At 40.8% G+C, this 16,369-nt stretch overlaps 1 protein-coding gene across 2 annotated transcripts in view; it reads left to right on the forward strand.

Annotated features, from left to right (window-relative positions):
* The first annotated feature begins 957 nt into the window (after window positions 1-957).
* The window catches only part of NFU1 (NFU1 iron-sulfur cluster scaffold), a 36,366-nt gene continuing 20,954 nt past the window's right edge, over window positions 958-16,369 (forward strand). Inside the window, exons 1-4 of one of the 2 annotated variants that reach the window (XM_006151287.3) lie at window positions 958-1,178; window positions 4,506-4,609; window positions 7,528-7,663; window positions 11,366-11,432. In XM_006151287.3, coding sequence (XP_006151349.1) covers window positions 4,516-4,609; window positions 7,528-7,663; window positions 11,366-11,432 — 297 coding nt within the window. In that variant the 5' untranslated portion in view covers window positions 958-1,178; window positions 4,506-4,515. The remainder of the gene's footprint in view (window positions 1,179-4,505; window positions 4,610-7,527; window positions 7,664-11,365; window positions 11,433-16,369) is intronic. The other variant, XM_006151286.3, reaches the window with a different exon arrangement.

Below are 16,369 nucleotides of genomic sequence, written 5' to 3' on the forward strand. Positions count from 1 at the left end.
TCCGTCTCTCTCTCGGGGGGAGGGTAGTGCATCGGTGGCGCCCTTGGTCCGCTCGTCGCCGCCGCCGCGCGCGGCTCTAGGGGAGGCAGTCGGGCGACCTGCGGAGCCTCGTACCAGGCGCTGGGACCCGGCGCCCCAGTCCTGCGGTGGAGGCTCGCAGAGACCGGCTGTAAAGACAGCCTGTGTCGGCCCCCGGCGTTTCCACCGTGTGCATCCCCCTCGTCTGTTTTTAAACACAAAGTCAGCGTGTCACTGAGAAGGGAAGAAAATACCTTGTCTCATTTTCTCGTTTTGCCAGTGAGGCGCAGGAAGGGGACGTAGCGTGTCCGGGTCACACAGTTGATACGTGATAGAACTTCCCGGAGAACCCAGACCTCTCCGTAGCCGCCCGCCGTCACTACTTAAGCCCCCTCTGTCCCCTCGTTTTCCCCCTTCCTGAGCCCCGCCTTTGAGTTCTAGCTACCAGACACCTGTCAGCATTGGTTAGAGGACCTACATAGGTGTTGGACCCAACATTTAGTGTTAATGATGCTTTTGAAGTTTAAATGCCTTTCCCAAAAGTACTGTTTGCAGAATGACTTTGGTCACCCCGTGTGTCCCCTTCATAGGATGTTCTTGAACTATGTAATTCACTCTTTAAAAAAAAAAACAAAAACAAACTTGAACCCTGGGGCCAGCAGATGGCGTAATGGTTACTTCCCTGGACTCCCAGGTAGTCTACCCTAGGAGTCCCGGTAGGGGTCCTTAAAACTCAGGGTCGGCGCGTGTCCAAAATCTGGAGAGGAGAATGGGAAGAAGGGATTGTGGTGTGGCCATCCTCCCTGGAGGGTGGTTTCTTACGTTCTGTCTCCAGTGAGCGCCTGTGTCCTATAACAAAAATTTTTTCTTAAACCAAAAAACTTTATGTGTATTTTTTAAAGATTTTTTTCCCCTTTATTCATGGTAGAGCACATGCACGTATTGTGAACTTATCAAAGAGGAGGATCGGCACAGCATCTGGTCATGTGGATTTCCCTCCTCTCGGCCTCGCGGTTCAGAGATGCTTGCCCGCCTGCCAGCGTGTTTGGTAGCATGTGGGCTCCAGCTTTTCTTGAGCAGTGCCTTACCACGAGGCCGCACAGCCAGCTCACCCTGTGTGTCTTATTTATCGACTCTGCTGCCTTATCCTTCAGCTGAAGGTACAAGAATACAAGTTTTCCGTTGTATTTACAGATTCCAGAGTATTTACAGATTTAGAAAGTGAGCTATAGGTAAACCTTAAACCTTCATCAATAAGTAATTATTGGGTCCCTATCACATCATCATCATCATGTTGGTAGCTGCCATTTATTGAGTACTTAACTACATGATCTGGAACTGGCTTAAACATTTTAACTTACATAGATTATTTGGATCTATCATCTCAGTCTTTGGAGGTAGCTGTAAATCTTAGACATGAGAAATTGAGGCCCAGCTAGCTGCTGGGGACATAGAAATGACAACAATATCCTGATAAATTTGCAGTATAATAAGACCTACTGGCAAATAATAAAATTACGAGTGTTGTAATAAAGTCATGTAATTTAACAAGGTAGCAGATCTTACTGTGATCCACTCCAGCGTAGTGTGGTTAGAGGCAGCCAAGGCTGCCTTGATTCCTCGTTCATCATTTCCATGATGGTGCTAATGCTTATTTTGCTGTTTTCCTGAATCTGCAGTACCAGTCCTTTAATTTCCCATGGGATTTAAGGAACTCTAGGGGTTACAGTCTCACAGTGTTCCAGTTAGGTAGTTTTTGCTTATAAAAAGGATTTAAGGATTATCAAAAGCAGGGAAATTTTTAGGTAATTTGCATTCGCTTAATTGGTGCTCACTCTTTGTGACCCACAGAATTCCAATTTCATAAAAAATCTGTACAGTCCCGTCTGTCATTTCCTGCCTCTTTCAGTTGGAAAAACATTCAGAGAAGTATTTTTTAGATACAGTAATCGTGTATGATTACGAAAGTGACTTACACGCCTAAAATTCTTCAGTGGAGCCTGTGAAAAAAATAACAGTTGTAATGGATAGTAATCATTCTTTAAACTGAATTTTAAAATAGCTTGCTCTAGGATTCTAACACTTTTCACTGTTAAGGTTTCTTTTTATTTCCTTTTTCCATTTGTTTTTAACTCATCAAAAATAGCCAATGAACTCTTCTATCAGAGTTAGATAAAGTTACAATACTGAGTTAATGTGTATCTAGTCAAAAAGCATACAAAGATAGCCTTGGCCAGGATGGTGCCCATGGTGGGCTGCTGCTGTGCAATACTGGGTCCATGTGAGAGGCCCTAGGTTTGAATTCGTGGTTGTCCTGAACGTATCATTAATGCCCACGTCATGCTCATGATCCTGGCTGGCTGAAGCTTGAGGGAGATGGATGGTGAGTTAGTTGCAGTGTAGTGAGACCTGGTCAAGGCTATTTGGTCTCTCTTCTCAAAATAAATAAGCTTTAAAAAAATAAAGTATTGAGACCAGCAGATAGTGTAATGGTTACATTGCTGGACTTCCACATAGTTGACAGCAGTTTGAGTCCCAGACCCAGTGACTTAAAACTCAGGCTGAGCATGTACGCATGAGCCTAGAATCCTGAGAAGAGAACGGAGGAGAAGGGATTGCAGCGTGGCTATCCCCTGTGGGCGGGAGGGGGTGATTTCTTGCTTTCTCTTTATTTCCCTGGCAAGCACATGCACGCTATAGCAAAAATCTCTGTTAAAATAAATAAAGGGCCGGCAGGTGGTATGGTGGTTAAGGGTGTTGGACTCCACATGGCCAACCTGGTTTGAGTCTTGGACCCAGCGGCTTGCTTCTCACTTTCTCACTCATTCTATTTCTCTCTCCTCTCTTCTCTCTCCCTCTGTCCCTCTCTGGTCAAATTTTAAAATAAATAAATAAATAAAGTTAAATATAGTAACTCTGAAATAAATAAGTAAATAAATAAATAATTTGGGGCTGGTGAATACTGTGGTGATTGAGGCATTTTACTCCCATACGGCTGACTGCAGTTTGAATCCTGGACCTGGTGACTTGTTTTCTCACTTTGTCTCTCTGGTTATTGCACGTTTCCTATGGCAAATTGGAAAATAATAATGATAATAAAATTAAATAATTCTTCAAAAATAAATACAGAGCTTCAGGCCAGCAGGTGGTGTGATGGTTAAGGTGCTGGACTTCCTCATAGCCAACCACAGTTCAAGTCCTGGACCTGGAAAATTGAAAATCATACTAGGTGCATGCACATGTGCATGTGTGCCCAAAATCCCAAAAGGAGAGTGGAAGAGGAGGGATTGCAGTGTGGTCATTCCCCTGGGAAGTGATTTCTCACTTTCCTTCTCTCTGTCTCTGGTGAATGGTAGTGATTATGGCAATAAATAAATAAATAAATAAATAAATAAATACATAAAATTTCTTTAAAAAATAAGTATATAAAATTGTTGCCTCCTTTAGCAATTGGGAGGACAATAGAAGTACAGTTTCTTTTTAGTTTTGCTATACAGCTCATGGTCTCATCTGAGAGAGAAAAAGATGGAGTGAGAAATCACCCTCTGGAGGGAATGACCACACTGTATTCTCCTCTCTAGTCTCTTCTTGGGATATTGAGCACATACACACATGTGACCAACAATGATGTGTACCTGTCTGGGACTCAAACCACTCAGTCATCTTAACCTCTATACCACCTGCTGGCCCCCAGTAGTACACTTTCTATTAAGCTTGTTGAAGTATTAAAATCCTTTTTAAAACAGACAATATAGGTTAGAGGTAAATGTGGTGGAGGACAGAAAAGAAGGGAAACTTCACTGTATACACTTCTCTTTTATCAATTTTGAATCATGTGACTATTAACCTATTTTAAATTTTTTAAAGAAGAAATAAAAGCTTATATTGGTCTGCCTCCTTTGTGCATATAAGAAACAGAAATGTATCTACCTTAGTGATTTATAATCTGAAGTCTCAGACTCTTAGTTTGGACATTACACTATCTTGTATATACCTCATTATCAAGGCTATGAATTACCATTTGGTTTTTATTTATTTATTTATTTATTTTGAGAGGTTTTTGCTATAGGGCATGTGCGCTCGCCAGACAGACAGACAGAGACAGAGAGACAGAAAGCGAGAAATCACCCCCCAGGGGGGATGACCACGCCGCAATCCCTTCTCCTCCATTCTCTTCTCAGGATCCTGGGCACACACACACACGTGCCCGGCGTGAGTTTTAAGCCACCGGGTCCAGGATGCGAACCGTGGTCGACTAGGTGGGAGTCCAGCGACATAGCCATTACGCTAACTGCTGGTCCCTCCATTTGATTTTTTAATTGTTTGTATAGATATCACTTGCCTAAGTAAGTGGAAATAGTATAAATGAAAAATGAAAAACTTTTTATTGCTGGTTATGTTTAAATTTTACATTTTTTAATACATGAGAAGTAGAAACTAATAGACTAGAGTGCTTCAAATGTCATGTTACTTGTTTTTAAATGCAGATTCTGTCATATGATGATGAATTCATACATGATTAAGAAACAGACTCTGCATCAATTTGTGCGAAGACCACTTTTCCCACTACCTGCAGCCTTATGTAACACAGGTAAAATTTCACCTCATTCAGAGAAAATAGTGCTTCAGGAACTAATGGAACTGTGTTACGCTTTCCTGTTGATAAAAGATGAGAATTTGTAAATTTTCTATTCAGAAGCCTTTACAAAGAATATAGCATTTTTTTTTCTATTGTAACACCACATTTAACTAATTATTTGTAAGGTTATTGTTCAAAAATCTGAAATCTCGGAATATCCCTGGAATATAAGTGTTGCTCAGTAAATGGTTTCTGAAATGAAAATAAGTTACAAATGGATTTGTGTTTTGAAGACGTATACATATTTTAAGGTACTGTTTTTTCTTATTTTTAGAAGAATACTTCTAAAGTCAGTAAATTTCTCACTTTCAGCCAGAGTTTAGAACCCAGGGTTTAAAATGTAGGTTTCCTTTTTCTGATCAAAATTAATCACTGACTTTATTGACAATCTTGATGTTACATTCTTGTTGATGTTACATTGATTTTATTTAATATTAGAAATAGATAGGAAGGTAGGATTTGAAAACTTGAAATGTGGTCAGTGCTATAGTTGGGAAAGCTTAGGGAAGGTGTGTGTGCATGTGTGTGTGTATGAAATACTTTCTGTGGTTAAGATGCTGAATGTAGGTGTTAGGATTCAAAGGTATGTCTTGATTAGAGGTTTACATCTCCTTTTTAAAGATTTTTTTAAAAAGTTGCAGATGGAGGCCAACAGATGGCATAGTGATTATATTGCTGGACTCCCACACGACTGACTGTGGTATGAGTCTCTTGGTGGCCTGAAAATTACGCAGAGTGCGTGTGCATGCGTGCCCAAGATTCAAGGAGGAGAATGGAGGAGAAGGGATTGCATGGGCAACCCCCCTGGAGGGGTAATTTCTCACTTTCCCTCTCACTGTCTGTCTCTCTCTGGTGAGTGCATGTGCCATAAGGCAAAAATTTCTTTTTTTCCTTAAAAAGAATTATTTTATTTAACTTTATTTATTTAATTAATTATTTTCATTTGACCAGGGGTGGGGTGAGGAGAGAGAAAGTGAGAAAGCAAGACATCAGGTCTGGGACTCAAACCATAGTTAGCCACTGGTTGGGGGTCCAGTGCCCCTAACCACCATGCCACCTGGTGACCCCCCATAAAGCAAAAATATCTACAAAAAAAAAAAGTTGGGCGTGTGCGTGCATGTTTGAAATCCTAGGAAGAGAACGGAGGGGATGGGATTGTGGTGTAGCCATCCAGGGTGCTTTTTCAGTTTCCTTCTTTCGTCTTTCTGGCAAGGGCACATGCCCTATGGCCAAAAAAAAAAAAGTTTATTTCTTTCATGAGACAGAGACAGGGACCTTCATCCCCACATACAGGCTCTTGCTGTGCTGTGATCCATCCCCAAGCCTTCCAGACAGCTAGGATTATTCCTGGCAAGTTCAGGTTGACCTGGAAGCTGAACCTTGGGCTCTAGCATTGCATAGCAGTGCACCACAACCTGTATCACCTCAGTTGAGTCTGTGGACGTATTTTAAGTGAAGTGCTTAGACATCATCTTTTTCTTCAGTTCTTATTTTAGGATTTGCCTGGTCACCAAGTCACCAAATGATAGCTAATAAGGACATGGCTTAAGAAAATGTATGAGTTCCCTTTTTTTTTTCTGTCAGAAGGTATGCGTGTTCAACATAGAGAAACAGAGAGAGAGAGAGCAACCCCCCCACACACACACACACTATCTCCAGTGGGACATAGTCACACTGCAGTCCCTTCTCTTTAACTTCTCTCTCCTTTCAATATTTTGGGCATGCACACAGTTGTGCCTGGTACATTTCTCAAGCCACCAGTATCTAGGACTCAAACCACATAGTCGGCCATGTAGAATCTAGCCGACTTAAACCACCACACCACAGGCTAGCCCTGAATGTCAATTTTTGTTTCACCCAAGAAATGATTCAACATCAGTTAGCAGGGATTCCAATAGCTGTTGACTATGTGGGATCTGGCTCCATAGCTGTTAAGCTGTGGGACTGGCTTGCTTTTTAATATTTTATTATCACTTGTACAATATGCTGTTTAGACTGTGACATAGTTCCGAGACTAATTTGTTATTTTTTTTAGAGAGAGATTTTTGCCTTAGGGCACTTGTGCTCACTGGAGAAAGAGACAGTCACAGTGAGGGAGAAAGTGAGAAATCACCCCCAGGGAGGATAGCCATGCCGCAGTCCCTTCTTCATTTTCCTCCTGGGATCTTGGGCACACACACACATGTGCCTGGTGTGATTTTCAAGCCACTGGGTCTGGGACCGGAACCACAGTCGGCCATGTGGGAGTCCAGTGACGTAACCGCTTTGCCATCTGCTGGTCCCCTGGAAGACTAATCTTAAATTTATTTTTCATTTCTGCTTAACACTAATAGATGAGGAATGGTAACATGTACAGGGGTTAACAGAGTCAGCACTAGGATGGCCCCGTAGCCTATTGATTAAAGGAGCCAGATCCCACAAGGCTGACTGCAGATTGAGAGGCAGCATTTTAAAGACTTGAAGGGTATATGTGCACCCCAGATCTTGACAGGGTAGAGAAATGGAGGAGGAGGGATTACGCCATGACCAAGCCCCATTGGGGGAGTGCTTTCTCCCCACGGCCCCTCCTCACCCTAGTCTCTCTCTAGTGAGCACACATGTCCTCTGGCAGTTAAAAAAAGAATTTGCTCTAGGAAATTGTTTATCTTGAACCCTGGAGTATTAATGTGAAATTCTATGCAGGTATCCTAGTTATGCTGATCTATTTCTTATCTTTATAAACTCTTTTTTGTCAACTTGAGCAATAAAGCCTTGTTTTCTTTTTTACTTTTTCTAATTTCTTCTGTTTCTCTGAAAATAAGCACTTCTTAGTCCATAAACTGAATTACTATTTTTCTAAAATAACATTCTTTCTTCCTTTTCCTTTTCAGTGAGATACATGTTTATTCAAACACAAGATACTCCAAATCCCAACAGTTTAAAGTTTATACCAGGAAAGCCTGTTCTTGAGACGAGGACCATGGATTTTCCCACAGCAGCTGCAGCATTCCGCTCCCCTCTGGCTAGGTATATTACCGCTTTAATTTGCTTTTACCAAGAAACATAACTAATTGACTCTAGGGTTATAATAGTTATTACAGGGACCATCAGTCAGCATGATGTTGGGGCACTGGACTCCCACATGGCCGACTGTGGTTTGACTCTTGGGCCTGGCAGCTTGCTTTCTCACTCTCTCTCTCTCATTCTCTCTGTCTCTCTCTGGTGAGTGTATGTACCCTATGACAAATTTTAAAATGGTGAAATTAATTTAGTAATAGCATTTGGCATAATAATAATAATAGCATTTTTATGTACACCGTGTTTTTTTCCCAATATGGAAAATTTTTTTAGAGAGAGATTTTTGCTATAGGGGATGTGTGTGCATGAGAGAGACAGACAGAAAGCAAGAAATCACCGCCCTCCCTGGGGGGGATGGCCACGCCGCAATCCCTTCTCCTCCATTCTCCTTTTGGGATTTTGGGCACTCATACACACATGCCTGGCATGAGTTTTAAGCTACCAGTTCCAGTACTCAAACTGCAGTTGACTAAATGGGAGTCCTGCAACATAACCATTACGTCATCTGCTGGTCCCCAGTATGGAGAATTTTTTTAAAATGAGGGATAATGTATAAGAGTTGATATAAGAAAATCTTTTTCCTAAAGAGTAATGTATTTGAGAAATCTGTATTAGGAATGAATAAAAATGTGTATCTTTACTTAAGAAAAAAAACAATGGTTAATTATGTTGAATTTTCATTCTTAATCATTAAAACTGATTTTTAAGAAAAATGAAAATTCACTTATTTTATTCATAAGGATAGCTGAATTTTTAGATATTTCAAGATAGTAGCTAAAATATTCCACTCAGAACAATAAATGATCATAGCTATCAGATATTCCATGATTTCTGAAAACTGGTCAGGAGTCAAATGGTGACATAGCATTAAAATGCAAGATTCTGCAAGGCAGGCCCACATGGGAAGATTGCTGGTTCACATCCAGAGACTTCCCTGGGTACACCAAGTGCACATGTGCCTGGAGTCTCAGCTGTGTGGGCCTGGAGAGAGATTGTGGCAGCACCCCTGGGGGTGCTATGTCTCTGTCTTTCACTCATAGAATGAATGAATAAATAAAGTTGGGGCCATCTGGTTAAGATGGCTGGATCCCACATGACCAACATGAAAGCCCTGATAGCTGGAAAAACATGTCAGCGTGCATGTGTGTGCATCTGCAAAATCCCAAAAGGAGGGAAAAATGGAAGAGAAGAGATTATAGCATGACCATTCCCCATAGGAAGTACTTTCTTACTTTCTCTCTTTATGTGTCTTTTTCCTGTGTGAGCACATATGCCCTCTAGCAAATTAAAAACAAAAACAAAAACTTTATCATAAATATAACGTGGTAGAGGTTAAGGCAGCTGGATCCCACTTGGCTAGTTGTGTGGTTTGAGTCTCAGACCCAGCGTCTTGAAAATCACTGAGGGTGTGTGTGGATGTGTGCCCCAAATCCTGAAAATAGGATGGAAGAGAAGGGATTGCAGTGTGGCTATCCCTCTGGGGGGTGGATTTCTCATTTTCTCTTTCTTCGTTTCTCTCCAGCAAGTACATGTGCCCTGTAACAAAAATAAATAAATTAAAATTAAAATTAAACTTGCCTGTGAAGACAGTTTTTAAATTCACTTCGTAAAGACATTTTTTAAATGTATGTCAGAGATAATAAAGCACAAATATGATAAATATGATGATACAATAATATTAGAGTTAATATCAGTTGAAACCACTGATAATCTAGGTTCAGTACAGATTGCTAGAAATGTTTGGGAAATCAAGCTTAAATAACTGTTTCTTTATCTAGCCATTTAATATATCTCATTTAAGGGAGCCAAAGATATGCTAAGTTCAGGAAGAACTTTTGTATTTCCAATTAATAAATATGGACATTTCCTTTAACTTAAACATGTAACTTCTGAGAATATACCTTAGAACATTTGTTTTCATGCCCTTTTTTTTTTTTTTTTTTTTAGGTTTTTGCTACAGGGCACATGTGCTTGAAGGAGAGAGACAGAGAGGGAAAATGAGAAGTCCCCTCAGGAGGAATGGCCACACCACATCTCCATTCTCTTCTCAGGAATTTGGGTAACATGCACACAGGCTCGGAGTGATTTTCAACTTGCGAGGTCTGGGACTTGAATCCCAGAGTCAGCTCTGTGGTCAGCCTTAACCATCAGGCCTCCTGCTGGCCCCATACATAGATAAACTTGAAAAGGACTGCTCTGCCTGTCTCTGTCACTCAGTCATTTAGAACACACACACACAATAAATGCACTGACATAAAGGTCTCGAAGAATGCCCATCAAACTGGTAACAGGATTCCGGAGAGATGGTCAGAGGGCATTTTAACTTTATATGTATTGTTTGAAATGTTTACCTCAAGAAAAAAATTCATGTTTTATATTTTTTAAAAAGCCTTCATTTCAGTTATACATTAGTTGGAGATGATTTTTATCAGGTGTTCAGTTGGCAAAAAGCTCTTTTCAAATTATATTTTCAGAAGAGCCTTTTTTTTGAATTCACAGAATTTATTGTTTTCAGTCAAGCAAAATAAATTTTGTTTTTATTTGTTGTTTTGATAGGTAGTTACTCTTAAATCTGTTTTTTTGCTGTAGGGTGTGTGTACTCATGAGAGAGAGAATGAAAGCACCCTCCACCCCAAGGGAGATGGCCATGCTGCAGTTAACTTTTCTCAGAGTTTTGGGTACACGTGTACACATGGCTGGTATGTTTTTCATGCTGCTGGGTGTGGAACTGGAACTGTACAGTCAGCATGTGGGATCTAACCACCTCAACTACTGTGTCACTGGCTGGCCCAGTAGGGAATGTTTTTGCTGTAAACTAGAATGTAAGCTTCCTGAGGACAGAGACCATCTGTCTTGCTTGTCATTGTATCTTTAGTGCTTAGTATAGTTTCTTTCACTAGCTAAGTGTCCAAAAATTTGTTGAATGAATGTGTAATTGATTGAATGAATAAATAAGCTGTATCTTATTTCAGGAAGGCTTTTCAGAGTTGTCCATATTTTTGTGTGTATCAATAGGTCATTTCTCTTTTTTGTTAAGTAATGCTACATTGAATGGTTTTATTGCAGTCTATTCATTCACCAGTTGATTGAGGAAATTTCCAGATTTTGTGTGTGTGGTTGTAACAAATAAAATTGCTGTAAAGATTCATGCACAGGGCCAGCAGGTGGCACAGAGGTTAAGGTGGTTGGATTCCACATGATCAACCGAGTGGTTTGAGTCAAGGACCTGTGGCTTGAAAAACACACTGGTACACATGCATGTGTGCCCAAAATCCCAAGAGGAGAATGGAGAAGGGATTGTGAGGTGGCTGTCCCCATTGGGGGCTAATTTCTCACTTTGCTTTCTCTCTCTCTCTCTCTGGTGAGCATCCTATACCATACTTATGTGTCCTATAGCAAACTTAAGAGAAAAAAAATGATTCATGTACAAATCTTTGTGAGACACTTTAATTTCTTTTGAGCAAATGCCTAACAGTGCAATTGCTAGATTATAGTAAGAAAAGAAAACAAAATTGGCCATGAGTTGATAATTTTTAAAGCTTAATATGTGGATATATAAAGGTGCTTTTACTTTTCTCTCTACCTTTATGTATGTTTAAATTTGTCTGTGCTAAAACATTTTATTATTTCTTATTTTTCCTTTATTCACAGACAGTTATTTAGGATCGAAGGTGTAAAAAGCGTCTTTTTTGGACCGGATTTCATCACTGTCACAAAAGTATGTGTACATATGACTATATAAAATCAGATTTTAAGTACTTTTATTTTTTTTCTGAAGCCGATGCCCTTTTCCAGAATTTCCACTTGCTAATATATTTTACACACACTGTTAATAAAAATCTCAAATAATGTTTACTTCTTACACTTCTCAAATTAATTATTAGAATTTTCAAGTTAAAAGGATCTGTTGTTCAGGTTTCTTATTTTTCAAAAGAGAAAAAACTGGGAGCTTACAGGTGAAATACAGTATTTAAGATTATATATTAGTTGTTAGGGCTGGCAGGTGGCATGGTGGTGAAGGCACTGGACTCCCACGTGGCCAACCACAGTTCAAGTCCACTCAGTGACTTGAACATCATGCCCAGCACATGTGTGTGCATGCTCAAAATCTTGGGAGGAGAATGGAGAAGGGATTGAGACATGGCCATACCCCCAGAGGGCGATTTTTTATTTTTGCTCTGTCTCTCTTTGGTGAGTGCATGTGCTCTAGGACATAAACCTTAAAAAAGAAGCTTATATAGTTAGCTGATAGCAGGACTCAGTCTTGGCAGGACTAGAATTTAGGCCTACAAGTATTTATGATTAATCCTTATTTTAAATTGATAGAGTAAATACGGAAACAGATACATAAATATAAATATTACACATATATGTATGTCAGGTGTCATGAAGGAAGTACCTACTTTGGAAGGATGTACATACTCATTCTATTGAGATATAGATATAGAATATGTAATAATTACATATACAGTTCACTGTTGAACAACACAGGTTTGAACTGCATGGGCCCACTTATATTTGAAGCTTTTTTGTTTTATTTTTTCTAGCACCAAATTTATCACTTTTAAAAGCAAGAGATTTTTCCCAGTAGTGAAGAGATAAGGAACAACTCTGGCGTCCATACATTGTCAAACTGCAGGGTTTTCTTTTTAAGGTTTTTGTCATAGGGTGTGTGCACTCGCCAGAAAGAAACACACACACACACAGAGAGAGAGAGAAAGTGAAAGTAAATGAGAAATCACACCCTAGGGGGATGGCTACATTGCAGTCCCTTTTCTATCATTCTCCCCTCTGGATTTTGGACACACACACACACACACACGCCTGGCATGATTTTCAAGCCACCAGGTCCGGGACTTGAGCTGTAGTCAGTCATGTGAAAGTCCAAGCCACGATGCCACCTGCTGGCCACCCAAACTTCAGTCTTGATTCCAGGTTACCTTTTCCTTTCTCAGACTGAGTTGGCTCCCAGGGGAATGGTGGTATATGGGTGGAAGATTCTTCAGTGCTAGGTTCCTCTCTGCCCTTTTCCCGACTTTCAGGGATGGTTCCTGCAGACTTTTGTGTGGTCCTGGAGGTACCCATCCTTGACTTGACTTCTGGTCTGTGAGTCCAATGGGCAGTACTCCTAAGTCCCTATGCTCTTGGCTGCCCTTTCTGGCTCCTCTCCTACTGCTATGGCTCCAGCTGATGGTCAGCTCTGATCCGGTACTCTCAAATTAATTATTAGAATTTTCAAGTTAAAAGGATCTGTTGTTCAGGTTTCTTATTTTTCAAAAGAGAAAAAACTGGGAGCTTACAGGTGAAATACAGTATTTAAGATTATATATTAGTTGTTAGGGCTGGCAGGTGGCATGGTGGTGAAGGCACTGGACTCCCACGTGGCCAACCACAGTTCAAGTCCACTCAGTGACTTGAACATCATGCCCAGCACATGTGTGTGCATGCTCAAAATCTTGGGAGGAGAATGGAGAAGGGATTGAGACATGGCCATACCCCCAGAGGGCGATTTTTTATTTTTGCTCTGTCTCTCTTTGGTGAGTGCATGTGCTCTAGGACATAAACCTTAAAAAAGAAGCTTATATAGTTAGCTGATAGCAGGACTCAGTCTTGGCAGGACTAGAATTTAGGCCTACAAGTATTTATGATTAATCCTTATTTTAAATTGATAGAGTAAATACGGAAACAGATACATAAATATAAATATTACACATATATGTATGTCAGGTGTCATGAAGGAAGTACCTACTTTGGAAGGATGTACATACTCATTCTATTGAGATATAGATATAGAATATGTAATAATTACATATACAGTTCACTGTTGAACAACACAGGTTTGAACTGCATGGGCCCACTTATATTTGAAGCTTTTTTGTTTTATTTTTTCTAGCACCAAATTTATCACTTTTAAAAGCAAGAGATTTTTCCCAGTAGTGAAGAGATAAGGAACAACTCTGGCGTCCATACATTGTCAAACTGCAGGGTTTTCTTTTTAAGGTTTTTGTCATAGGGTGTGTGCACTCGCCAGAAAGAAACACACACACACACAGAGAGAGAGAGAAAGTGAAAGTAAATGAGAAATCACACCCTAGGGGGATGGCTACATTGCAGTCCCTTTTCTTTCATTCTCCCCTCTGGATTTTGGACACACACACACACACACACGCCTGGCATGATTTTCAAGCCACCAGGTCCGGGACTTGAGCTGTAGTCAGTCATGTGAAAGTCCAAGCCACGATGCCACCTGCTGGCCACCCAAACTTCAGTCTTGATTCCAGGTTACCTTTTCCTTTCTCAGACTGAGTTGGCTCCCAGGGGAATGGTGGTATATGGGTGGAAGATTCTTCAGTGCTAGGTTCCTCTCTGCCCTTTTCCCGACTTTCAGGGATGGTTCCTGCAGACTTTTGTGTGGTCCTGGAGGTACCCATCCTTGACTTGACTTCTGGTCTGTGAGTCCAATGGGCAGTACTCCTAAGTCCCTATGCTCTTGGCTGCCCTTTCTGGCTCCTCTCCTACTGCTATGGCTCCAGCTGATGGTCAGCTCTGATCCGGTACTCTTTCATTGTGGGTGTGGTCCTTGTCATCTTCCACTGCTAGAGAGACATTGGCAAAGTGGGCTTGAGAAGTGGGTTGGGGACCTGGTCTTCATCTAGCTCTGAGAATGTCTAGTCACTGGTTAACATGAAAGTGGAGTGAGAAATTACCCCCCAAGGAGATGACCACACTGCAGTCCCTTCTCTAGTCTCCTCTTGGGATTTTAGGTGCCCATGCACATGTGCTGGTGTATTTTTTTAAGCTGCTGGATCTGGGACTTGAGCTGCTCAGTTGGCCATGTGGTATCCAGCTGCCTTAACCACTGTGTCAGGGCTGTCCCTGAACTATGTATCCTTTTAAATCTTTTAACAGATGTTTTCCTGGTGGATTTAATCACTTTGTCGCTAGGGACACTCAACCCTTAGGGATCTCTACTTGGAATGTGAGGGTCCTTGGCTGCCCACAGGAAAGAATTTAACAGAAGCCATTGAGAGAGTTTGAAAACACATTTGTTAAAGAAACTGTACAGAGTGGTCTACTCCTTAAGTGTAGCCATGTGAGGAGAGATGGTGAAGTTTTATTCCTTTAGAGCAGGAAGGGAGAAATGTTGCCTGGAAGGAAAGAGAAGGGCTTTCCCAAAGGCAGAGCAGCTCCTTCAGTGGCGTTTGACTTACAAGACTTGACTTAATGCCAGGCTCATTAAGAGATGTTTTATTTATGACTTGTCTGGGAAAAGGGCGGTGATTTTCAGAAACCACTTTTCCTCCCATTTCTGACCTTATTAGGGTAGATCAGGTAATGGCAATGGTTATTCCAAACTGTCATGATGCAGATGGGAGTGTAATCTATAATAGCATATAGCATATACCATATAGTGAGTTTTGTTCCTTTCTTTCTTTCTTTCTTTCTTTTTTTTTTTTTTTTTTTTTTTTTTTACAGTTTTAGTGATAAGTCATTTATGCTCCCTGGAGAGAGACAGAAAGAGACAGAGGGAAAGTGAAAAATCATCCCACACCTTAGTCCCTTCTCCTCCATTCTTTTCCTGGGATTTTGGTCATGTGTGTACACACACCTGGTGTGATTCTCAAGCCACCAAGTCCAGGACTCAAACCATGGTTGGCCAGCACCTCAGCCATCATCCTACCTGCTGCTGATCCATACAGTGAGGGCTTAATGTGCTTGAAGGTTAGGGAGTGGTCATTCCAGGGATTGTTTTGGTTCCAACTGATTTAAACCTAGTCTCTTGGCCAGCCACTTTCTTGTCTTTTAGATTTTGGGTATTTGAGGGTCCATAGCCTCATTTCAGAATGTCTCTCTGATCTCAGTTTGTCTGATATTGTGTCAAAATGAAAAGTATTCACCAAACACCTCTTAAGCAATTTGAAAGAATTACTCAGAATTTTTGATGTACCTTTAAGTTGGACATAGTGGGTTTTATCTAGCTCATTATTCTCTTGTAGCTGCTTAAATATTGAGGAGGATTATGATTTTCCTCCAATTCCAGTGGGTATGACCTGTTTTTGTTTATTTGTCTTGATTTGAGCACTAGGTTTACTGAGATACCGATAAGTCCCCGCAGACTGAATGTGTGATTGCCAAGGGAGGCAAACAGCCTTGGCTCCTTTCAGAGTCTCCTTTCTTTTATTTCGTTTTGGAATCTTTCCTTCCTTCCTTCCTTCCTTCCTTCCTTCCTTCCTTCCTTCCTTTCTTTCTTTCTTTCTTTCTTTCTTTCTTTCTTTCTTTCTTTCTTTCTTTCGCTTGCTATAGAGTGTGTACACTCACTGGAACAGGAAAGAGAAAGAGAGAGAGAGAGAAAAGAAATTGTCTCCTTGCGGGGATGGCCACACCATGCTTAAATATGTGCCCTTAGACTTCTTTTGATCTCTTAATTTCTTTCTTTAGCTCGTTATTCATTCTTGTTTCTTGCAGGTCTCGTGCTTGCAGGGAGTTATGTTGCATGATACACTGGTCACATAGTCCTTCCTTAAAGTTTCTTTGTGTTTCAGGCTAGTTCCCTCATCTATATCTGCCTTACCAAGGTTACCATCTCTAGTAGCTCCTAACAACACCCCTCAAGGGATATAGGACCCAGTGCTTTGGGGCGTCGTAGCCCATCTC

The sequence above is a fragment of the Tupaia chinensis genome, unplaced genomic scaffold, assembly GCF_000334495.1.
Source record: "Tupaia chinensis unplaced genomic scaffold, TupChi_1.0 Scaffold000316_1, whole genome shotgun sequence".
Classification (NCBI taxonomy): domain Eukaryota; kingdom Metazoa; phylum Chordata; class Mammalia; order Scandentia; family Tupaiidae; genus Tupaia; species Tupaia belangeri.